General features: G+C 52.7%; 1 protein-coding gene across 1 annotated transcript in view; it reads right to left on the bottom strand.

The window, feature by feature from the left end:
- The window catches only part of LOC114050467 (glycerol-3-phosphate dehydrogenase 1-like protein), a 35,863-nt gene extending 11,479 nt beyond the window's left edge, over positions 1-24,384 (bottom strand). Inside the window, exons 1-4 of the mRNA XM_027872184.1 lie at positions 24,282-24,384; positions 9,665-9,842; positions 7,666-7,806; positions 3,249-3,387 (exon numbers count right to left, since the gene is read on the bottom strand). Coding sequence (XP_027727985.1) covers positions 3,249-3,387; positions 7,666-7,806; positions 9,665-9,842; positions 24,282-24,322 — 499 coding nt within the window. The 5' untranslated portion in view covers positions 24,323-24,384. The remainder of the gene's footprint in view (positions 1-3,248; positions 3,388-7,665; positions 7,807-9,664; positions 9,843-24,281) is intronic.
- Positions 24,385-24,720: the final 336 nt, after the last annotated feature.

Genomic DNA, 24,720 nt, shown 5'->3' with positions numbered 1-24,720 from the left:
CTTAGTTCCAGGGGTCGTGGGCCTGAAGTGTCCTCCCCCTTGCATCTGCCTCAGAGAACTCCGAGCTTCTGTAAAGGTGGGGCTCCAACACCTCCTCAATGAGGTTTATCAGCGTCTCCCTTAGATACCAGATGCTCACTCTCTGTGACCCCATTTGGGGTTTTCCTGGCATAGAAACTGGAGTGGTTTGCCACATCCTTCTTTAGTTTATTTTACAGATGAGGAAACTGAGGCAAACAGGGTTCAGTGACTTGTCCAGGAAGTGTCTGAGGCCAGATTTGAACTCAGGAAGCTGAGTCTCCCTGACTCCAGGCTCCATGCTCTATCCACTGAACCACTTGGCTTCCTAGTTACTAGCGTTTCCCTTCAAAATTATCTTGCAGTAACCAGACGTTGTCATATTTGTTATTTTCACTGATCTGCGTCCGTGTTTCCCTCCACAGAACATAAGCTCCATGAGGGGAGGGACTGCTTCCTTTGGGGCTTTGTATTTCAGTGCCTGGTACACTGCCTGGCATATAGTAGGTGCTCAATAAATGCTTATCGAATGAAAGGAGAGGGAGAGCAGTAAGAAAGCACCTGCCTTGGCCGTCTCCCGGTGGTCTCCCTCCCCGTTCTCCTCTTCCCTTCCACTTGGGGCTGTCTCTGGCCTTCCGCTCAGCTCCTCCCCAGTAGTCACCCCCTTTCCCCAGACTCCCCTTACATCCCTACCCATACAACAACTGGAGTTCCAGTGCCAGTTTGTGCCTTGCTAGTTGGCAGTTGATCTGTGGTATAGGAAGGGGTCTCTGGACACCCCCTCCAACAAGTGTCTGTGACAGCATTCTAGGGTCAAGACCCCGCCTCAAAGAACCAGGAAGGCAACTTTATTACGCAAAACTAATGGTAGGGTGGGGGAGGGAGGGGGAGGGCCCAGACCCAGAATCCCAAGGTCAGGCAGCAGAGGAATGACCCAGGGAAGGCAGCAAGCGTCACAGCCTCCTCTAAGGCAGGCCAGCCTGGGCACCTGCGGACAGCAGGTGGAGTAAGGACTGAAGGGGGCTGGGGGAAGGAGGAGGAAAAGCATCGGCACAGAGCAGATAGAGATCAAAGCTAGGCGCCCCAGGCCAGGAATAATCACCCTGCTGGACAGGTTACCCCAGTTTTCTAGGCCAGCGAAGACTGCACAGTCTGGCGGGGCCACTGGTTGTCTTCATCCTTGACTGCTCCAAGAGTTGGACCCGGGCCCATCGGCTAGCCCGGGCTCACGGGCTAGCCCAGGCCCATCGGCTAGGCGATGCATTGGGTTTGGATAAAGGGAGGCACGCTGGGAGGCGGGGGAGGGGGAGCTCAGGTGTGGGCTACCTTCAGGGTTAGTGTTACTATGAGGTCGGTATTTCTTAAAAGCTTTTGTGACCGTTGGTAGGTTGGGATGGTGCAAATGAGCTCTGGTCTTGCATTTGGGAGCCCCCTCCATCCACCCATCTCTGCCCCACACTGGGCAAGGGCCAGACCTGGAGGTGGGAAGATCTGAGTTCCAAACCTCCCTCTGACACATACTGGCTGTGTGACCCTGGTCAAATCATTTACCCCATAAGGGTCTAAAATGCAGAGCAAGGAAGGGGCTGCCTTGATGAAGAAAGGCTACACGGGGAGCTCCCTGTGCCAATGAAATCCCGGGTCCAATATACTCGGGCCATCAAAATAAAATCAGTTACAACTCATGCTGATTGAAAACAGTAACCTCTCTGTTCTAAGCTTCCCCTCTGGTGTGACTCCCCAGGCAAACAGCCCCCGCTGTCACAATCTCAGGCTCCCACCCCCGAGGCTGGTCAGGACCAGGCTGATGACCAGGCTTTATTCTCCTCCAGCACTCAAGGCCACAGGCTCCCGGCCCAGCAGGCCCCTCCAGACAGCCAGGCCTGAGACCACCTCCTCCTAGTAGCCTCGACAGAAGGCTAAACCAACGGCCCTTCCTCTACAAAGACTCCTGCTCTTAGGACATGGTGCCTGGGCAGAAAGAATGAGACTTTCAGGCCCTTTGAAAAGAGTTTCACAATCCAGGGAGGTCCAGGCAGGATCACAGGTCACAGATTTAGAGCTAGAAGGGACCTTAGGGTCCAACCCCTTCATTTTACAGATGAGGAAACTGAGGCCCAGGCAGGAGAGTGACATGTCTGGGGTCACAAAGCTAGCACCCAAGGCTGTCTTCCTGACTCGACTTCTGGCCAAGGGGGCTCCCAAGGCCTGATCACATTCCGTGCAGATTAACTCGTGGGGTTCCCCCCCCTGCTTTTTAACAGGTGTGCCGGCCTAATTCCATAATTGCAGCACAGATGAGCCTCGCAGGCAAAGGCCCCCAAATCACAACAGAATAAATGACAATGACGCCGGCGAAGGCGCCTGTGCCAACAGCGACTCTCTCGATCCCCCCAAGAGCCCAGAGACTTTCCTTCAGCGCCAGAACCCAGGGAGAACTTCCCGGCCCCAGGGAATGGAACATCAAAGCTCCCGGTAGATGGCCGAGATGCAGAGCTGCGCTGTGCCAATTAGAGGAAGCCAGAGCCTGCTGAAGTTTGAAGGAAAGGCATCCTCACTGCAAAGCCCACCTTGTGAGGCTCGCTACACGCACAATGCCCCCTTTTACAGATGAGGATCTGAGGCTCGGGTCATTTACCACACATCAGGGAGAGCCCTGGGACAGAGCCGCCCCCACGGTTCAATAATAACGTCCCTCCTGAGCCCCACCACCTTACATACCTCCAGGGAGATCACTAAGAAGTCACCAAGTCCATCCTCCCCCTTTCAGAGGCCCAGAGGAGCTGGCAGACTTGCCCATGATCAGAAAGGTAGGATTTGAACCCAAGGCCTCTGACCCCAGTACTGTATACTGTACTACACTGTACCCCAGGGCTGCTTCCTGTGAATCTGAGCTGTGGGCAGCATGGCTCTACGGGGTCCTCTGGAGGCCCTGTTAACAAACCACGCCTCTTACCAGACCTCCCAGAAATCACTCTGTGTGTATTCTGCATCTAAGCTCCTTAAGGGCAGGGCCGGTTCTGTTTTGTCTTTGGATCTATTTCTGCCCCATCCACCCAAACTAGCATAGTGCGCGGTATAAGCGGTTGCTTAGTAAGTGCTGGTTGAACTGAATTGCCCAAGATCACTGAACTAGTACGTGGCAAGATCTGAACCCAAGACTTTCCCCAGTATCAAGGAATTCCGAGCTAAGGATGGCTGCCTGCTCTGGCCTCCGCGTGTGCCCTTACCAATCGTGGTCTCACAAAACTTCTCAGCCGCCACCTCATTCGCGATGTTGGCGCCCATCAGCACGCTGATATCGATGCCCATCTTCTCCCGGATGATGTCGGAAATCAGTCTGAGCCCTTCGGGACCCTCGTCAATTCCCTAGAAACAGGACGCAACCAGGTCAAGGAGGAAACGGACAAATCCGTCAATGCCAGGAGGCCGCTCGACAGCCCGCTCGCCGGTCAGCTCGGCCTCTCCTCCGAGTTCATACAAAGGGCGAAAAGGAAACACGGGCATGACGGCGACTGCGGATGCCAGCGTGACGCCAGCCTTGATGATGCCCGCCCGCCCGCAGGTTTTCTGGTTTTCTCCCCGGGAATATTTACTCATTTTTGTCAAAAGCCGATGACTCATTTTCTTCCCAAGATCCACCAACGCTCAGGCTCTACTCTGCACAAAAATGTTTATGGCGGCTCCGCTCCTACCATGGGAAACAACCTAATGTCCAGCGCTCGGGACGGGCTGAATAGAGTGTTCTCCGAGGCCGGATGGCGGAGAGGTAAAGGGAGACTGTGTGAAGCGAGCAACAAAGAAAATGCTGACCGCGGCGACATCAAGAGGGCAGCCGAGAATCACGGGAACAAAGACGACCTCCGTCCACTCGTTAGCGCAGAACACATGCGCACACACACACGCGCACACACTCACATGCACGCACATGCCCGCACACACACGTTTGTATTTAGTTAAGCTTTTTGAGAGGAGGGGTGGTTTTAATCCTTTTGGTTGTAAGCCCAATCCCTAGCAGAGTGCCAGTACATATTAGGTGCTTAATAAATGCCTGACTAATTTGTGCATGGCTGTCTTTTCACTGACTCAATTTTCTCATTTGTAAACTGAAAGCGTTGGACTAAGTCCCTTCCAGCTCAAGTTCAACGATTCCAGGATCCACAATTTGATTGTCACACTCATACATTGTTGGAGGAATTGCAAATTTGGTCCAACCATTCAGGAAAGCAGGATTATGCCAAGAAAGGGAAGGTACAAACCCTTGGACTTGGAGATCCCAACACCAGGCACGTAACCTAGGGAGGTCAAAGACATAAAGAAAGCCCCATACACACCCTAATATTTATAGCAGCACCTTTTGGAAGAAAATAAAGAGTTTTCAGACAGAGGCCTCTAACTTTCCCCAACCTTCCGCCCCAACATTCCAACGACGTCCCTAGCAGCCACCAGATCACCTTTAAGGCCTCTCCCATCCACTATCTCAGCATCCCTCCCTCCCCTGCACAGAAGCTCGTCCCCAAAGCTGCTTCTTCACGGCGAGGAGACCCTGGCTTCTTCCCCACTGGGGGAGCGTGAGCTAACGGGCAGGTCTGACTGAGCTGGAAAGGATTCAGGGTCAAGTTTGGGCATGTCTCAGGAGCCGCTCTGCTCAGGCAGGCTTGTTCCCAGGAGGACGGCGACCAGGGATGACTTATCACCCCCAAAACGGCCCTTGGCACCCAATGGAGAAGCATGTTAAGTGTTCTATGTACCAGGCATCTGGGGACACAAGGAGAGCAAACAGACTGTGCCTGGCCTCGAGGGGCCACATTCTCAGATGCCCTCCCACTGCCAGAGGAGGCCAGCGGAGAGATGGGAAAGGAGGCAGAGGTGCCAAGGCTCGGGGTTCTTGGGCCGGCCACCAGCACCGACCACACTTGACCGTGTGAGCTGCTGCCCACCTGGACGCTCGGCACCTCTGCCTGACAACCGAGAGTAGGAGGCGTCAGAGAAACGGCAGCCGGGGCAGGGTGGGCGGATGGGCCAGCCAGGGTGCTGATTTCTCCGAGTGCCCTCAAATGAACGTTCAGGAGCTCAGGCCACCCTGGAGTAAGTGGAGCTAAGGCACACAGATTCACTCATGAGGGAGCAGAGGAAAGAGTCCGCAGGTCTGGCCAACCCGGGGTGGCACGCCGGGGCCACGTCCACCCAAAAGGTGGGCAGGTGGGCTGAGGAGATGCTTGGCTACCAGAGGACTGTCTGGGGCGCGGTGGGGAACTCGGCTAGGGAAACTCGGGTCCACCAGTGCACACGGGCACCTCCTCTGCTGCTTGGAGACTCAGAGCAGGGGATTGCAAATGTTTTGGTCTCAGGACGCCTTCGTGTTCTTAAAAATGGAGGACCGCGCTGCTCACGCTCCCCTCCCTCAAGAGTTTTTCTTTATGTGAGTTATAATATTTACCACGATTAGACATTGAAATGGCTTCATACTATTAAGAAAATAGTTTTGACTCTGTGGATGCTGGGGATCCCTGAGAACCACTGACTTATAGGAGGGACCACAATTAATAAACAAGCGTTTCCATACTGCCTACCATGTGCCAGGCACTGTGTGAAGCACTTTACAGTATTAGCTCATCTGATCCTCACAACAACCCCAGGAGGTTACTGCTGTCATCCCCATTTTACAGATGAGGAAACTGAGGCAAACAAGGTGATATGACTTTCCCAGAGTCACACGGCTAGTACGTGTCTGAGGCTGATTTTGAACTTGGGTCTTCCTGATTCAGGAAGTAAAAAGTACTTGCTGACCATGGTTGGCCCTCTATGCTCTGTGTTGCTAATTAATGCTTATTAGATTGTGCGCTGCTGAATGGATGTTTCGCAGAGAAATGAAAGAGGCCAAAAGCTTGTGGGCTACTCAGAAGCCTCATTCTTATACATCATACATACTCCGTTCAAAAAATCATGGCATGATTGAGCGCCCAATGACATTAATGAAGAAAAAATGGACCGTCTCTTGGGAGACAGGGGACAGCTGCCTAGGGTGACAGCCAAGTTGGTTTTCAATGCCAACGCACCATGTTGGGTTGGGGCTGATTACACAGGCGTTCAAACAAGCTCCTGGCCCAAAACCGGGCGCGAGAGCAGACAAAGTGAGGACGTTAGACCTTCCCTGCTTCTAAGCGGTCACCACGCTGCAGAGGCCAGGAGCTCATAAGGAACCTCAGCCGGCCCACATTCTTTTTCTGCACCGACCCGGTGACCAAGAGTCACCTGATCCAGAAGGTTTGCAGAACTTTCCAGAAGGTCAGGGCGACTGCTTTATAAGCCAGGCTGGCTGGTCAGAGTGGGCTTCAGCCAAGCCAGACTAGCCCAGGGCATTTTTAGATGAAACCACAGAACAAACAGACCCAAGATGGAACAGACTGGCTGGCATTTCCTCAAGGATGGGCCTCCAAAGCAGTCCCTAACGTACCCATGTCAGGAGGCTGCATGGCACATGGGGAAATTGGGTGGGCCAGACCAAATGCCCAAGAGTAAACCCACACCGGAGGAAGGACTTGGGGTCTGATTTCCAAGACACAGCTAAGATGTGAAGACACTAAAAGAATAAAAAGTCACGGAGGATGTCTTTAAGCCAAACGGCCAGGCTCCAGTCACTACTGACCCAGGCTTACTCACTCATCTCTATGACATCTGTGTGGACTGGTCAGCCAGTCAATTAGCATTTATTAAGCACTCCCGAATCACAGCCAGGCACTGAGCTGAGCAGTGAGGATACAAAGCCAATCCCCGCCCTCCCTGGAGGGGCTCGCGTTCTAATGAGGAGGCGACAGGGTCACCTCAAAGGGGAAGGCCTCCGAGCTGGGGAGTGTTCCCAGGAAAGACCTCCCCCTGCAGAAGACGGGAACTGGGCTGCAGCTTGCAGGAAGCCAGGGCAGTGCCGGGCAGAAAGGAGGAGGGAGCACGTTCCGGGTCTGGGGGACAGAGGGAGAGTCACGTGTAAGGAACGGCCAGTGGGCCAGGGTGGCTGGATTCTAGTGTGTGTGGAGGACCCGAAGGCCCACGGAAGCCCGCGATGGAGGGAAGGGTTCAGCAAGAGGAAGGCTTTAAACGTTAAAGAGCAGACTTCAGCCTCGGTCCTGGAGGACAGAGACTGGTCTAACTGCCCCACTAGAAAAATAAAACAGTATGAAAAAGACGCGTACCCAGGCACACGACACGAAGGTGGATGAACAGTCAATCGCGTCGGGCCAGCCACATGTGCATCTGACCACTTGTCACCACCGATGCCTCGGCGGCTGTCTCAGCTCTCAGAGAAGCATGCTGACTAGAGCTGGCCTCAGAGCTAGCGAGATCTGGGTTCAAGTCCTGCCCCTGACAGCTTGGGGCTGTGTGACCCTAGGCAAGTCACTAACCTCTCTGCGGGCCAGACAACAGAGTAGGCACTGATCTGCCCTGTAGGAAGAAGTTACTCCCGAGTTCTCTCTAAACCAAGGATATTACAGGTCTGATTAAAAAAAGACTGGCTTCTATGGAGGATGGATGGATAGACCTGGGCAGGGAACAACCACACAGGACGTGGGCTTGCGATCTGCACTGGTGGAGGGAAGGACCACATCAGGGAGTCCCCAGGCCCACAAAGGATCAAAGCACCCCACCTACCTTGATGAGGGTAATCCCCAGAGCTTTCTTGGGAACTCGCCCAGTGATCTCATCGCAAATCCTGCGAATGAACTGGTGAGGAATCACAAAGACCAGGAGGTCTGCGTCTCCAACAGCGTCACTGAGACTTGGGACAGCAATCTGCACATGTGAAGGAAAAGAGCCTTTAGGGAGTCCCACAGCTAAATGCTGCAGACACAACCTCATTCGTTCCCCAAGAATTTACCAAGCTTCTACTCCATGCCCAACACCACACAAAAAACCAGCAAAAACTAAGAGAAGGGTCAAGATGCAGTGGAAAGAGAGCTGGAGTGGTAGACTTACGAGAAATGCCACCACCACACCTTTGCCTAGGCTGTGCCCCACACCTAAGAATCGCTCTCCCGCCTTCACTCCAACTCTAAGAGTGCCCAGCCTCCTTCCAGGCTCAGCTTATGAGCCCTGTCCACTGGGCGGCCTTTCCTCATCCCCTGGTGGTCAGGGCTCGCTTTACCAGATAAGCAGGAAAGTCTTATGGACACGAATGTCTTGTGTTCTAAAAGAAGTCAGGCACCTTTGGTTTCTCCTAATACCCTCAGCACCTAGCACATAGTAGGTGCTTAAAAGCTGCTGCCTGGATTGAACAGCACCGTGCCTTCTCAGGCCACTTGTCCACGCTCACAGTAAATTAACAATGACAGCTGATGTGGATAGGGCAGTGTGAGGTCATCGAAGGGCTTTGCCCATCCATGTCACACAATGACCACGTGACTGTGAGCGAGCCAGGCCAGCTGTCTCTGCTTGGGCAGCTCCTGAGGCTCCTGGCTGCAAAGGAGGGGGCTCCCTGAACTTTAACGTGGATTTGGAATGGGGGAGCAGAGGCTGGGCTGGTGATTTTGTGGGTACAGAAAATTGTGGAGTGATGAAACCCCCTCGGCACCAGCCTTCCTACACCAATGGCTTTCCAGGGGTTTCTATCCCCTCTCTATTACCTGCCTTAAGGTAATGACTCTCACAAGAGCCCTCCAAGGCTCTTATACCCATTTCCTACATGAGGAAACTGAGGCCTAAAGAAATGACACAGTGAGAGTAAGAGGCATGAGCTGGAGCCCAAGGCTTCCCAATCCCCAGCCTGGTGCTCTGTTCACTCAGGCACAAAGCACATTGGTGACACTGGCTCGGGATCTTGGCACAGGGCTTGGCAACCTCTCAACTAATGAAGCCACTTTCCAATAAAAGCAACGTCTGCTTGGCCTTGCCCTGGCCTGAACAAGACGCCTCCCGCTACCAGGGTGGGCCCCAGGCATCAAGGCTCTGCTTTCTCAACAGCTGGTGGCTTAATTAATTAATTACACAAACACTAAAGGGCCAGGAGAGCTTTTTAAAAGAAATTTCCAGGATCTAGAGTCTGAAGGCTCAGTCATTTGGGTCCAGCTTCATCAAGGCCCAGAAACCCAGGGATAAACACTCCCCATGATCATGACCTCCTCCAAAGGAGGGATCCCAGTCACCTAATTGTCTCCCCTACAGGACTGAGGCAGCCTGGGCAGTCTGCTCCCAGGGGAGGAAGGACAAGCAGACAGAGGCAGAGGAATCCATAGGTATGACCACTGAAAACACAAAACTGGGAAACAGCCAATGGATGGCCAGACTCGTAGTTGGGAAGACCTGGGTTCAAATCCTGTCTCTTTTACAGCCTAGCCATGTGACCCTTGGGGAAGTCTCCCCTTTCCCCAGCCAATCCTTCCCCATTTGGCTGCAGGACCCTTTCCCACATCCTCTATGAACTGGCCCACTCAGCATCCCCAAAGCTGCTCTCCATCTCCTGCCTCCCTGGCACCCCCAGACCCATGTCTGCAACATACTAGTGCTTGCTTCTCACTGCCTTCCAGAGCCCTTGGTCCCCTCTGCCCTGGTGAGGCCTCAGTGGAGGAGTAATCACCTGAGGTAGGTGGATCCCTATGTCGTCGCCTCCCATGGGGCCGCCACGCCATGCCACATCTCACCATGCCTCACTTACCACATTTTCAGGCAGCTTATGTCCGGGGAGGTACTTTACATTCTCATGATCATTATTGATGATGTCTGTCAGTTTTCGTCCATTCACTGTTTCCTCAAAGACCCACATCTTGACCATTGGGGCAAACTTCTGAAGCTTCTTGACATTGTTGCCAATGATTTTGGCCACGGCTGAGCCCCTACAGAGAGAGCAGAAAGGACTGGCCACGGTCAAGGTCTGCAAAGCCAGGGTCGGGGGCTGGCCCCACACCCGGCCAAGTGACATCATCTATAAAATGGGGAGAACAAGGTCTGCTCCAACAAGAGCAGGCGCAGGGAACATGGTGAAAACCACAAGAGGCTGATTTCGTTCCCAAGAGCTCAGGTTCCCGTCGGCTCAAGGATCACCCCAAAGCCCACCCAATTCTACAGGCGTTTATCAGGCACCATGGCCTGTGCCAGGTGCTGGGGAGGGGCTCGGTGGGTTCTGTAATGTCGACACATGGAACTCTCGTGTGAGGAAACTCCCTCCACGCATGCAGATTGCCTTCTCAGAGTCTCTGAGCAGGGCTTCTGAGTGTTTGATCACTGTACTGTGATATACTGGCTTCTCTTATGATCTCTGCATTTCACTTTATGCACTTAAAAACTCAATTTGCCAGACAACCCAACCCGAGGTTTAAGAGAGGCTGGGAGCCTCAAGGGGTTAGTGAACGGCCCAGACTCCCAGAGGGGAAGAGTCAAAGCCATGACTTTGGGACCCCCCCCAAGTCCTTGAACCTGAGGAGCTTCCCTGGGGGGGGGGGGTTAAATGTACAATAAGGGCTTTAAATGCCCAGAGGAGACCAAAGGGGTGATGGGAAGGAATGAGGGTCAGAGCTCTGTTTTAGGAACAGCCATCCGGCCCCTGAGGACTCTGAAACAGGAAAAAACAAGAAGAAACACCGGAGAAAACTGGTCTCTGAGGGACAGGGAAGCTCTAGAGGAGTTTCACACACAAGGACAAGAAGGCAGCATTCAGAGGCCTGAAGAGCCACCTGAACATCGGCACAGACATCATCACCCCCATTTCACAGGCGATAAAACTGAAGTTCAGAGAGCTTCAGAGACTTGCCTGGGGTCAGGCAGCTGCCCTTACCAGCTGGTAAGAGGCCAGTTGGCTCTGAACCTGCTGTTTTCCCTTCAGCCTCTAGACCGTGGGGAACAGGGGTCCTGGACAATGAGCTGGGCGGCCAGTGGGCCGGATGGCCTTGGAACACTGCTCAGTTCTTTGAATGACTCCAAACTTCTCCCTGAAACCAAGGCCCATCTCTTACAAAGATGGGGTCATGGGCAGGCCTGGCCTCCAAACACTCCACACTGAGGCTGGCCCTGAAGGCCACAGAGACATGCAGCCCCGGGGCACAAGCCCAGAACCCCTGAGGCCGGGGCATCCCACCAGGTGAACGTATTAAGTCTGGCACCAATCTGGGGAGCGCTCAAAAGTGGGGGGTGATTGGGCTGAACCTTCTGTGCCAATCAGCAACGGCACTGGGCCCCGAATGACCACTCGGCCTCCAGCCTGGATGGCACTGGAAAGCCCAGTCTCCACAAAAGGGGGGGGGGACAAGAGACAAAGAGGAAAGGGGGAGGGGGTCACAGCATCAAGGATTGCCTCTGCATGCAGAGCTGGAGAGGGTGGCAAGTGAGGAATAACCAGCGGACAGACAGCCCATGTGCCCCGCTGGCACCCGGGAAGACCCCCAATGCCGAGTTTTCCCATCAGCCTCTCCCTGCCCAGACTCCATCGGCGTGGTGGCCCACCTCCCCCCTTTCCACTCAGCAGTCCCCACCTTGGATGCGAGGGGAGTCATCTACGACTCTGTTCCTTAGGAGCCAGAGGTCCTCGGGACCCCCAGCGCTCAGCACAGTACTTGGCACATCTTGGACATTCTAATTCACTCACCTCAGATGCCCTGCCCTCCCAGGGGAGCCCAGACAACCTCAGAGGACAGACCAGGCCTGGACCGGCCACTGCTGACAAGTCTGGAAAGAGCGCCATGTTGATGAGAGGAGGCTGGGCCTCAGAGAAACATGAACAAAGGAGCCAGGGGAGCCTCAAGGCACTTGTTGGCCTGACACGTGGGAAAGGAAACAATTCCAGGCAGGGTCTAAAGCTAATCTTTCCCTTTCCTGTGTCTGTCAGCCAGTCAACAAACATTAAGCCCCTACTATGCGTCAGGCACCACACTAACTCAGTGGGTGACAAATATGGAAAAGGAAGTCAGTCCCTGCCCTTATAGAGATTACAGTCTAACAGGGAAGAGGACACAAAAAAGGGAGCAGAAAGGGGATGGGGAGAAGGGGCCCAATGGAAAAGTCCTAGGGAGCGTAGCCAAGCAGGATGTGGACAGCTGGCAGGTGTGGGCAGAGGACCCCTTTCTCTGCCCTCCAATCCGAGGGTGCTGATGAAGTAAGCGTCCCAAGGCCGGGTCAAAGCCTCGGCACTGAGGCCCCTTATGCATCCTAACACAGACAAACATTTATTATGCACCTACTGTGCCACCATATTATTAAGCATCAACTCTGCACCAGCACTGAGCTGAGCATTTCCAAAGCAGGCTTTGCCCTTGGGGGAGGAGTGGTGGGGGTGGGGGGGGAGGTCCAAGACAAATACTGAATCCCTGGTTTACATCCCATTGGGGAAACTAAGTGTGAAACATCCACTATGGAAAATCCCTCCACTGCCTATCTTGGGGGTAGGGAGGGGTAAGCCACCAGCCCCAGGCAGGATTTGAATCCAGATCTTTCTAACTCCAAGGTCGGCCCTCCATCCACTAGGCCAGAGGCGTCAAACAGACAAGGGTCATGTGGGGCCAGGCCCACAACATTCCTAAGTGTGGGCCCAAACCAAATAAAAATGTACTTCCTTTCTGATTTTAATGTGTTGATGTATTAATAAAAAAAAAAAGAAATTTATAAACATGTGGTTTTCTAAATCAACATGTGGTCTGCAGAGATTGGTGTTTCTATCTGAGCCTGACCCCCTGCCAGGCCACGCAGCCTTCCCCATCGCAGTTCAGCCTCACCAGGCGCGGGCCTACAGAGGACCCACGGGGCCTGACAAGTGAAAGGGGAATCTACTCAACGAGATGCTTATTGGGGGATCCAGAGCGCCTTACTTCAGAGAGACAGATAAAGAATTCTTTATAAACCAAGAGGGGGAAACTCACTGCTCTGGGCACTCGGACATGTTTTCATATTGGATTTCAGAAGAAACATCCCTGAATCCAGTCCCACCGCTCTGTGGGATGCCAGCCTCCTCATGCCTGCACAACACGGGCCCTGGCCGGCTCTGCCAGCTGAGATGTTCTCATTTCTTCTGGGCCTGACTAAAGTTCCCTTCATCTCTTCCAAGACGCTTCCTTACTTAGGGAGTTCACTCTCCAATCTATCTAAGAATCTTCTATAAACTCTTATGTATGTGTATCGGTGTTATAGGGGCAAAATTTATATATATATGTACATACACACATACACACTCAGGAGCATATTTATACATACTGAATATATATATATAACTGAATCTCAATTCACTTTCGGAAGGCCAGGAGCCTATTTGTTTAATAAATGTTTCCTCTTCAACAGAAGCATTTAAAAGCCTTCAGTCTTTTGACTGGGCCCCCCATGATCCCCCATGATGATATGGGCCCTGAAAGAAAATGTCAACTCACACCTGTCCAAGCCCATGGGGAGGCCAGGAGCTGGCCTGGCCAACTGGAATCCAAAGTCCCCCAATCGCACCATGGGCAGCGATTCTGAGGATGCAATCTCTCACCCGAGTGGCTAAGAAGGGGCTGGGTTGGGTTGTTCCTTGTGGGCCTCCCTTTGGAGACAAACAGTTCTCCAACTCCTGGGGTCTGTGGACCGCTCCGGGGCTGCAGAACACACACCCTGAAGGGCCACCCATTCCATTCTTCCTCACAAAACCCTCAGAATGTTCCTTCCCTCCTTGCCAGGATCTCTCAGCTGTCAGGGATGACACACCCACAAGTGGTCCTCTAGAAGAGCCACCATGTCTGAAGGCAGCCCCCTTTTCAGGCTCGCATCCAAATCTCGGCTCATCTCCTCTCTCTCTCTGATTGCTCCCACTTCTTAGTTCTGGCCTCTGGGGCCAAGAGAGGTCTGTACTCTTTCCCGTGACAGCTGTTCAAACACTACTCTGCTGTCTTTTCCGCCCTGGCCCCAGGCCCACCACCCACTCCTCTCCCTCCCCTTCCCCCGAGGGATCCGGCAGGATCTCTGGTCACTTCCTTCTGGAAGGGCTAGCTCGCTCAGAATTATACCTTGTGTGCCAGATGGGGTGTGTCCAGGGCACAGGACAAGGGGATCATCATTGTCTTTCAGCAACACTTTCAAAGCCCTTAACAAGATTAGGCTGTACATGTTTATGCACAGTACTGGGTGCTTGCCCCAGAGGAGATCCCTAATTAGGACTCGGGGAATGACTAGCAAAGAAAGGTCAACTCCCAGTTTTAGGAAGTACCTCTGGCGGGCAAGGAGGAGGTGTCAGAGGATGGCCCAGGTTCCTAAGGGGTAGACCTGGGGGAGCGAGGTCATTCTGAAGGCAGAAGGCAGCCAAAGAGCCAGGACACAGAGCCAGGGAAGGACAGGAGTGGCTGGAACATGGCATGCATGAAGGGAGAGATGGCGAGATAAAGATGAAAGGAAAGATCCTTGGATTCCAGACACCAGGCAGGAGGGGGCCAGGGACACCCCCAGCCCAACCTCCTTGTTTTACAGAAGAGGAAACCGAGGTCCAGGGAATGACTGGTAGCTAAATTCATTTGTGTTTCATTGCACTGAGGAGAATGCCAGGCACAGAACCAAATTCACAGGGCAAGGAGGAGGTCTGGAGGAAACGCACGGCACCATCTAGCCTGTGCAGAAGGATGCTCAAACCAGCAGCAGCAGGGAGGCCGGGAGCCCTCAGCACAAAGGACTATCCCTGCTCCGGACAAGCCTCCGAGGAGGGGTGGCGTAGCGACCGGTCCATACCCTCTGGCCAGGACTGCCCTGGCCCGCCCTCAGAGCCCTCCTGGTGCCCACAGGCTGCGGCTTCAGATCCACGGGGAGTCACACAAAGGGCGCACCAAGGCTGCAGGCAGGCAGACCCGCGGGCAGAGAGCGAGTGTGCACCTCCCTGGCTGTCTCTGCCAGAGAACTCTTCCCAGGCTTGTCTCCAGACAGCATCTGGCACACACCTGGTGCTCTAAGCTTCCAAGGTTATCGCTGGCTTTCCAAGCCCTGCTCCTAACTTCCTGGGTGAGCTCGAGTCAAACTCTCCCCTCCCCCCTAGAAATGGAGAAGCTGTTCTCCACTTCATTAACAAAGGTGGTTTTGTCTGTTACCACCTCTGACCGTGGAACAGAATGTGAAAGAGCAGAGTCAGAGGGCCTGGGTTCCGGGCCTGGCTCAGCCACTTCAAGGCAGCGTGACTTTGGTCAAGTCACTTACCTTTTCTGGGCCTCATGTGAAGAGGAGGAGGGGGCAGTGGGGAGAGGGCAGATCAGACGACCTCCAAGGTCCCTCCAGTTCTCCATGGCGGAGGATGAGGGGTTCCTATCCCTTTTGTCCTGACGGCCTTCATTCCTCTCCTCAACACCCACAAGGTGCACATGCCCCCCAGGTGCCAGGCTGCCTGCCTGGACAGCATCTGGTCCTTGGGTCTGGTTCTCAGATAAGAGGCACAAAGACCATCCAATCAGGCCCCAACCCCAAGTTTTGCAGGTTGTTACATCCCCCGCAGAGCTCGGGCTTCACTGGAGGAGCCCTGAGAACCCAGGGTCACCTTCAGCCCATCGGAGGCTACTTTGTGTGAGAGCCAGCCGGGAATTCGGGTCTGAGGCCAAGGCCAGTGCCAGCCCTGACCAGGCTGCTTTCCCAGAGCAGTTCTGACTACGACAATGACCTCGAGAGGTCTGGAAGCAATACTGTGCCTGGCATACAGCAGGCGTTTAACAAATGTGGGGTTGACCATTCATGAGCACTGATTTAAGAGCTTACTATGCTCTATGCGGCTCCACAGGACAAAACAGGGACCACCACAGCTGGAAACTAGCGGGTGTCAGATCTGTTAAAAATAAGCAACCATGGAACGGGACGCCTTGAAGGGAATGAGTTCCCCGTCCCTGGGAGTGATCACCTGTCAGACATGTTGTTAGAGACCATAAGGGAAGTTGAACTACGCGGTCCTGAAGGACTCCCGACTTGTACGTGATTGTCAGGACTCATTCGCTCTACTGGGCCTTGTACTGAATGAGGTCTGAGCCATTGCCTGGATCTGTCTTTTTGTTATACAAAGATTCTGTTGTCATAGAATTCCATTTTCCTCAATGTTTCTAGACTAGAATCCCAAGGATCCTAGTCAAATCTCTCCTTTTACAGATCGGGGCAACTGAGGCCCAGGAATGTTAAGAGAAGTGAGGATTTAAACCCAGGTCCTCTGACCTCCAGGCTGTACTAGCTCTCCCAAGCCAGGCAGAGGAGGTTTGTGCAGCCTTCTTCAGGATAAGCCTGGTACAGGTAAAAGTCTTCCTGACATAAAAAGTAGCATTTTTCCCAGCCTCTGTCGGGGCATCGAGATGAACGGAGCTCACACTATGGCCTCTGGCTTTCCCTCTTGGGTGATCACCAGGTGAGACCCCCCCCAACCCCCCTTCAATCACCCTGGCTGTCAGTGCAGATCCCCTGGGGGGCGTCTGTGAACTAGACTTGGGGGAAGTGACATCTTTATTTTAATTAACCTCAAACTAAAAATTAGCATTTCCTTCAACTGTAAAATAAAACACTATCCTGAGAAAAGGCTCCAAAGGCTCCACCAGACTGACAACCAAAGGGGTCCAGGACCCCAAAATACTTAGGAGGACCTGGAGCAGATTCAAAGGGACCAAGAGTCCTGCCCGACTCCCAAGCCAGGCTTCCTTTGCTTCTGCCACGCTGTGTTAGGGATACTGAAAAACAGAGTCTTAAACCTAGTGAAGGTACCAGTGACCAATCCCAAATTAGGGGGAGAGGAAGAGGGAGGAGGGGGGGGGGGGGGAGAGGGAGGGGGAGGGGGGGGGGGGGAGAGAGAGAGAGAAGGGAGGAAGGGAGAGAGAGAGACTGACTGACTTTACAGGGGCAGGGGAACTTTTTTGGGGAGGGGTCAGCCTCAACACTCTCCTGAACAACCCCTTCTGACCTCTCCTCACACATCCTGCCTACACAGCCCAGGACTTACGGGGTGGAAGAGGTCAAATGACTATTTCTGCATTGTGATCATTGTTAACTGTGAATGTCATTGGTTTATTATTACTATTAATAATAATGTCTATTTTTAAAGGGTAGAGACCACGCTCACTAATATGGCCATTAATATCTATTACCCAGAGAGAGTACCCACTGCTCAGCTCACCGATGCACTAATTAGCGTCCTGCGCTGTTATCAGCCTAAGTGCTGTTCTCGGCCCCTGAAGCCCCTCAGCCCTGGGCAACCCCCCTCCTCTCCAGGTTTCTTGTCCCACCGGGCCCCCACGTGTCCTGCCTTCCAACAACGCCCAAGACGCTCACTGCTGGCCTCTTCCCTGGCCGGCCCCCTTGTCTCTGCCTCTGCCTGGTCCCCCCTCCTTTCCCTGTCCTCCCACATCTCAGTGCCTCCCTCTGTGGATTACACCCCATCAAATGTGTGTGTAGCTGTCTGTACGTAGTTGATTCTCTCATTAGACTGGGAGCTTCCTGAGAGCAGGGACTTCTTTGCCTTTGTCAGTATTCTCAGAGCTTAGCACAGGGCTTGGCACATAGTAGGTGCTTAACGAATGTTTGCTGAGACTAACTGGAAGGTCTTGAGGAGGAAGAGAACAGAAATTGAGGAAGAGGTGAGAAGCTTATACAGCCCCCTCCAACTCTTGGACATTTGAGTGCCGGCCTGAAGGGGCAAGAGGTGGGTGGGGTTCCCCGGCCTAGGCTAGAATACTCCAATGAGGGGGGCGGGGAGAATACTGGATTCAGTTACTGGTCTCCTAACCACTTCCTCTAGTCTTTCTTCCATCTGTAGGGAGATAAGTGAATCTCCCCATAGGCCAGATAAAAGCCTCGACCCCTTCAAGCATCAACATCTTTGTTCATGAATCTGGACAGAAATTGAAAATGTGCTCTGTGCTCTCTCACCCTCCTCAACAGGACCTCACCCAGGGTATTTCAGTCATACTCACAGGACAGCACCACCGCCCCGAGCTGGGCACCCTGTCTGCCTCCTTCCATCCACTCAGGGCAGGATCCACCCAGCAGGCTGATGGGCCTTCCTCTGGGTCTTAGACTACTTTTGGAGGATCCCCATGCTGCCCACTCCTCCCCTTCTTGTGGACTCACATGCCCCTGAGGGCTTCCAGTCCAGAGTAACCAGAGTAGCCCAAGCATACTCAGCTAGTTATGGGTGAGCCAGGCCTAGAAGACAGTTATGCAAGAAATCTACCCCATAGGATTATTGTGAGGATCAGATGAGACCATGTGTGTAAAAGAGCACTCAGCAAGTGCCTGGCACACAGTAGGAGCTTAATAAATGTTACACCTTCTATCACAGACTATGCTGAGAAGCAAGGAGCTTCAACGATGGTGGGTAGGGCTGTTTCCCACCTGCTCCAACGCCTCCCTCCCACCCCAGGCTTTAAAGCTGTTTTTCTTTTCTTTTCTTTTTTTTTCTTTTTTTTTTTTAGTTCTCTCTCTGCTTTTCTATATTTGGTTCCTGCTCCCTCACTGCACGGCTGTCAGCTCTTACTTTACTGCCAGCAATGGGCTTATCTCCAGAGAGCATCCTAACTTCGAATTTGCTTTTTCTAACATGCTCAGGCCTAGAATACCGGAAAACAACAAAAGCTTAACTCCTACCAGCCTTTCACAGCCATTTCACAACCACTCTCAATTAATCCTAACCAAGCTCAAGCAGTAGTATGGGAGAATATCATGATTCCCATTTTACAGATGAGGAAACTGAGACTCAGCACAGTGCCCAAGCACTAGGTAGGTACTATATCATGGAAGGGAATAAGTGTTCATATAGCACCTATTATATGCCAGGCCTTGTGCTGTTTTTTCAAAAATAATTATCTCATCGGATCCTCACAACAACCCTAGGAGGCAGGTGCTATTATTATTCCCATTTTACAGCTGAGGAAACTGAGGGAAATAGTAGTTAAGTGACTTGTCCAGGGTCACATAGCTAGTGCCACCAGCATACTCAGTTCTTAACCTGGGATAAATTGTGAACTTTTAAGATTTTGTTTACTATTTTAATAACTATTGCAATATTATCTATTTCCTTTTCAGTCCTATTTTATGTGATTACAAATATTATTCTGAGAATCCCACAGGCATCACGCAGACTGCCAAAGGGGTGCAGGACACATAAAAAGGTGAAGAATCCCTGCCCTAGACTGAGGTATATATTTTCTGAATAAGGTTGATGCAGCAATTTCTTTGGTTTAATGATGCATATTTACTACAATAGTCTTATTTTTCTTTTTTCCCATGGGGGTGGTATGGGGAGAGAAAATAGATTTTTGTGGTGAAGAAAAAATTTAATTGTGAAAGAAACCGCTTAATAGAGGTTTTGTTGAATTGGATAATGTTAAAAAAATAATAACCACAGAGACAACCAAACTCTGATCAATTTCAATTGTCTCCAAGTGAAAGTAATTGACATGAAAGACAACAGACTCTGGTCAATTACAATCACCAATGTTACTTTCACATTAGTAACTTTCACTTGCCCAGAGAAAACCAAACTCTGGTCAGTTACAATGGTCAATGTTCCTTTCTCCTCCATTATTTTCACTTGTCTACAAACAACCAAACCCTGGGTAATTTACTACAGATACTGTTAAAGGAGCCATCTTTCCTTTCTGTTAACAACTGATTTAACTTTTCTTCCCAATCTGATGAATGCAGTTTCTGTTTTAGTAGGAGCCTTTGTTTGAGTATACAATGGAAAGTCCAAACCAAAACGTCACAATGAATTTTTTCAAAAAGGTTATTGAATTGCAGCAACACAGCTAGTGTTAGAACCAGACATGAAAGGGAGTTAAGATGACCAAGCTTGTTGAAATACAATTATTCAGAAGATATAAAGAGTACGCCCCTGTGATTTCCCTCTGTATCTTATAATCTTATCAAGAGTTAACCAAGGCTTGGGAAGTTAACTCAAGGTCACAAAGCTAGTGAGTTCAGGGGCAGGATGTGAACCCAGGTCTGACTCCAATTCCAGCATGCATGATGCCAGTTGCCAAAGAAAAGTAACAGAAGTGTAACTATGGGCTGCAAGTGACAATTTTGTGGAGTAAAATTTCTGGGCTCCACACTCTTGCTTAAGCAACAAGCCCACAGAAAGACAAAGAATGAACCAGGCCCCTCTCTCACAGGGCTTACATTTCCAGAAACATGAGGGGGCTGGTGGGAGGGGGCAGATGGTCCTAGCACTTTGTTGTCAAGGGCACCTTGACAGAAGCACCTGTAATTGGGATCTGAATATGAAGGATGATTGCAATAGAAACATGGTGGCCAGTCTCCTAACGGGATCTGAAGCCTGCACTGAGACTCACAGGGTGACCTCAGACGAGTCCCTCCCTCCTCTGGGCCTCAAGTTTCCTCATCTGCAAAGTGAAGGGGCTGTGTGTGAGGCCTGTGAGCCCACAATTCTGTCCACTATCACCACTAACTCCCCTCCCTTTGATTCCTCTCTGGAGCCCACTCAGTCATTCATGAGTGCCCATGTGCTAATGACGGGGAGCTCGGGGATGCCCGCTTGGCCCCTGGCTGGCTCTCTGGCTCTCTAGCTCAGAGCTTGAAAGAGTGTGGTTCAATGATTAACAATTCATTCCCACTCCTAGAAAATCAACTCAAATGACACCTTGACTGGCCGCTACCATGACAACTACTACTGGTAAATGAAAACAACTCTCTTTTGGAGCACTTTAAGGTCACGAGCCCTTCGTTTGCTCATAATAAATAACGATAACAAACATTAAGAGCAGCAGCAGCTAGCATCTACATGTGGCTGATGTTTGCAGAGTACTTTATAGACATCTCGCCCGATCCTCAAAAAGGAAGCAACCATTTATTAAGCGCCAACTGTGTGCCAGGCGCTGTGCTAAGCCCTTTATAAATATTACCTCACAACAGGTAGAGGCAGAAAGCTCAAATGATGTGACATATTGCAAACTTTAAAGCTGGGTGGTAAGCGGATAGAGCGCTGGCCCTGCAGTCAGGAGGACTGAGTCCAAATACTGCCTCAGACAAGTACTAGCTGTGTGACCCTGGGCAAGTCACTTAACCCCAATGGCCAAGAAAAAAAAAATACTGTCAGCCCCGCTTCCTCCATGCAGAGGCAAGGGGGGGCAGCATGAACTCAACCTTTTCCCATCTTGCGTGCTTTCCCCAGAGGCCACTAACTACAACCCTCTCATTTTATAGGTGAAGAAACTGAGGCAGAGGGAGGTTCTGAAGTTCGATCTGAACTCAAGTCTTCCTGTGCCACCTAGCTGCTAGAGTCTAAGTTCCACAATTTAATAGCTGGGAGACCTTGAGTTAGGTCCCTTCCCTTCTCTGGGTCTCAGTTTACTCATCTGTAAAATCAAGGGGCTGGGTATCTACAGTCAGGAAGACCTGATTTCAAATTTGGCCTTGGACAGTTAATAGCTGCGTGCCCCTCGAGAGTCACTTGACCTCTATCTCCCTCAGTTTCCTCTGTTGTAAAATGAAGATAATAAATGGCACCTACTTCCCAGGTTGTCATGAAGATCAAATGGTTAATTCTTGTAAAGGGCTTCATGTAAAAGACAACTCTCTACACTGCCATCTGGTTCAGCACATTCCAGGTCATTCTACCTGGCTGGAATGGCGAACAGGTGTTCTGGGTCTCTTTCCAATTCTGCCTGACCTTTTCACTTCTTAAGAGTAAGAGGGCCCCCAATGCCAGCTCATTACAACAGTTCCAACGGCGCTTTGGTCTCCATGTGAGCGGTCAGACCCAGCCTAGGGACAGACAAAAGGGCTCGAGGGTAGGGAAAATACAAAGAGCCAAAAACAATGTGGAGCACATACCTGTGCCAAGCCAAGGTCACCACTCCCCAAAGTCAAAACTGCTTTCAGGTCTCTCAGGATTATGTAAAACGTCAACTGAGCCCAAGGGCAACACTCTTGGGCAGGTCACCCTGGCCAAGCAGAGACCTGGGGAGGTGGATTCCTAGGGTCCCTTCCACATTAACTCCTCCAACTCCTAGAATATACAGTCCTCTCCTTATCACAGGCCATGCCCCCTCCTGGAAGGAGGGGGTATCCTGGACCCCCTCAGGCAGTCTAGAAGAGCCGATGTACTCCCTTCTCAGAATATGCTTTTAAATGCGTAAAATAAAACATACAAGATTACAAAGGAAGCCAGTTATACTGCAATACAGCTATAAGCATTTTTTTTTAAACAATGAACTCTGTTGCTAAAGAGGAAGCTAGAAGGTGTCCCCCACCCTACCTCTTAGAAGGGGACTAAAGACAGGGTCCCAAATCAGGGTGTGGAAAGGTCTGAGTCTGACAGCCTATTCACCCCATGTGAACACACACACCCATTCCCCTCTGGTGGTCTGTACACATTTAAAGATCATTCAATCAACCGACATTTACAAAGTGCCTACTGTGTGCCAGGGCCTGTGCTAAGCACTAGAGCCCAAAGCCACGATAAAGTGAAAGTCCAGGATGGGGATCACCTGGTCCCTTTGCCATAGGGGCCATCCACACATGCTGGGAAGGGGCTCAGAATTCCTGCTCATTTCTCTCCTATAACCACTGCTGGGAGCAAGGCAAGTTGAGCAGCCAAAGGCAGACAGATGCCCCTCATTGACTGCTTTACTTCCCTGCACACAGTAGGGCAGAGGGGATAGAGTATTAACTGGGGAGGTGGAAAGACATGGCTTTCATCACCAAGTTAGGCACCTCCTGGCTGTGTGGCCTTGGACAAGCCGCATAAAACTGGTGAGTCTCTCCTCATCTGTAAAATGGGAATAACAGTACCTACCTCACAGGGCTGTGGTGTGGTTCCGGTGACAAAATGCTTTGCAAACCTAAAGGTCTAGTTATGGTTTTTATGATCACAGCAAGGTTCTCTGTAAAGAGAGATGGGGGCCTGAAAGGTTAAAGGACCTACGGGTCAGGGGCAGACTTGAACCAAGAGGCAGCCTCTCAGTCTATTAAACAGTGAGACTCTCAATAAATAAATACTTGGCATCTGGTGCCAGTGGAAACATGACTTCCTGATATGTGGCAATAGGGAAGGACAGCGCTCCCAGGGCTCTACAGGTCAGGCCAGCCACAGGAGCACTTGCTGCCCAAGCAATCCCATGCAGGAGGAAGTTAGGGAGAAGGCCCCTAAAATAACAACAGCAACACAAAGTCCCAGATGCATAAGCTCGGATCTGAAAGGACCTCAGAGGTCAAGGAGCATGTTTTACAGAAGAGGAAACTGAGGCTGACGGTGGGTTTAGTGACTTGTCCATACAAGTCTGTACCTGAACTCAGGCTGTGCTAGGCTGGAGATGAAGACACAAACACAGACCTATGCCCAAACCTGAACCACTTACCTCCTAGGCAGGAGAGGCCCAATGACACTGATAAACTCATACTAAGATACAAAGTAAACACGGAGAGTATGTTCCCAGCTTGGGGGAACATAGGAGAGAACGTAATTAATTAGGCAAAGCCGCAAAGCCAAGGCTTCTACTAGTGGGAAGGCACTCCAGGTGTGGAGCCTGTCCTGGGCAAAGATGGGGAAGCAGGAGATGACCCAGAGTGCTGGGGGATGAAGAAGGGACACAGCATCCCCGGCAACAAGGCCATACCTAGCAGCCTGAGTCTGAGTACAGAAAAGAGGATGGCGTCTGAAAAAGGAGAAGTGAGTTCCCCGTCACAGGGAAGCTGCCACCTCTCCTCCATAAAGTCATGCCTCGAGGCTCGAGCCTGGGAGGATGGAGGCCAGGGGTCAGGCCACGGGGAGCCGGGAGAAGGGGGGAGAGGGCAGAGCCTTCTCCAAATTCAAAGTGCACGCGCTGTCCAGCCGCCCCGGCCCTCCCAGCCTGCCCGGGCTCCCGCCCTCCGCGGTGGCTGATAGCCGCTGTGGGAGGCAGGTACACAGTGGGCTGAAAACTGCGGCCGAATCTCTCCCGCAGAAGCCTCCATGTGGCGCGGCCCCAACACCGAAGCCCCACCCCAACGGCGCCCCGACCAGCCCCTCGCTCTTCCGCCCGAGGTCCAGATTCTCCCGGAGGCTCCCTCCCCTGGGGCCACCCGAGCGGACGAGGCAAAGGTGCGGAGTCTGGAAACGGCCCGCGCCCGCGCCCACGCCAAACTCGCCCCCGCACCCTGGGCTGCGCAGGGGGGGCGGGGGTGTCAGCGGGCCCACGCACACGCTCGGGCCTCCCGCAGAGGGGCGCGGGAAGGGGTGCCCACCCGCGCCCGTGGGCTGCGGCGTGCCCCGTCTCGACTCCGGTCCACGGGGGCCCAGGCCCGGGCGGTCCCGCGGGGGAGCGGCGCGCGTGGGGCGGCGGGGCCGCAGCGCCTCCCCCTCTCCCGCCCGCGCTCACCAGTTGCCCGAGCCCACGATGCACACTCTCAGGGGCGCCATGGCCGAGGACCGCGGACCGAGGACCGGGAGGCAGCGGCTCCGCCAGCTACGAGCGGCCGCAGCAGCAGCTGCCGCCGGGCCCAGCCCCGAGTCAAGCCGCCGGCCTGCCCCTCCCCAGGGCCGTCCCGAAGCCGCCGCCCCGCCCCCCCGGCCGGCTCGCCCAATGGCCGCCCCGCCCCGCCCCTCCATGGTCCGATGGACGGGCGGACGGAGCCCGGGCCCGCGCGCGCGAGCACCGCCCCCGCGCACCCGCCCCGGAGCACTCTGGGACTTGTAGTTCTCGCCCGCCGGACGCCCGTAGGCGTCGCGGAGCGAGGCCCCCCCCCCCCGAGGGCCTAGGGGCAACGGGAGCGTCCCCTGGAGGCTTGAGGGAGCCCAGGTGCAAAACTGTGAGAGCA

The sequence above is a fragment of the Vombatus ursinus genome, unplaced genomic scaffold (assembly GCF_900497805.2).
Source record: "Vombatus ursinus unplaced genomic scaffold, bare-nosed wombat genome assembly UNPS02014799.1, whole genome shotgun sequence".
NCBI classification, from domain to species: Eukaryota; Metazoa; Chordata; class Mammalia; order Diprotodontia; family Vombatidae; genus Vombatus; species Vombatus ursinus.
The sequence above is the reverse complement of the archived record's forward strand: the minus strand, read 5'-3'. Positions and strand labels throughout refer to the sequence as shown.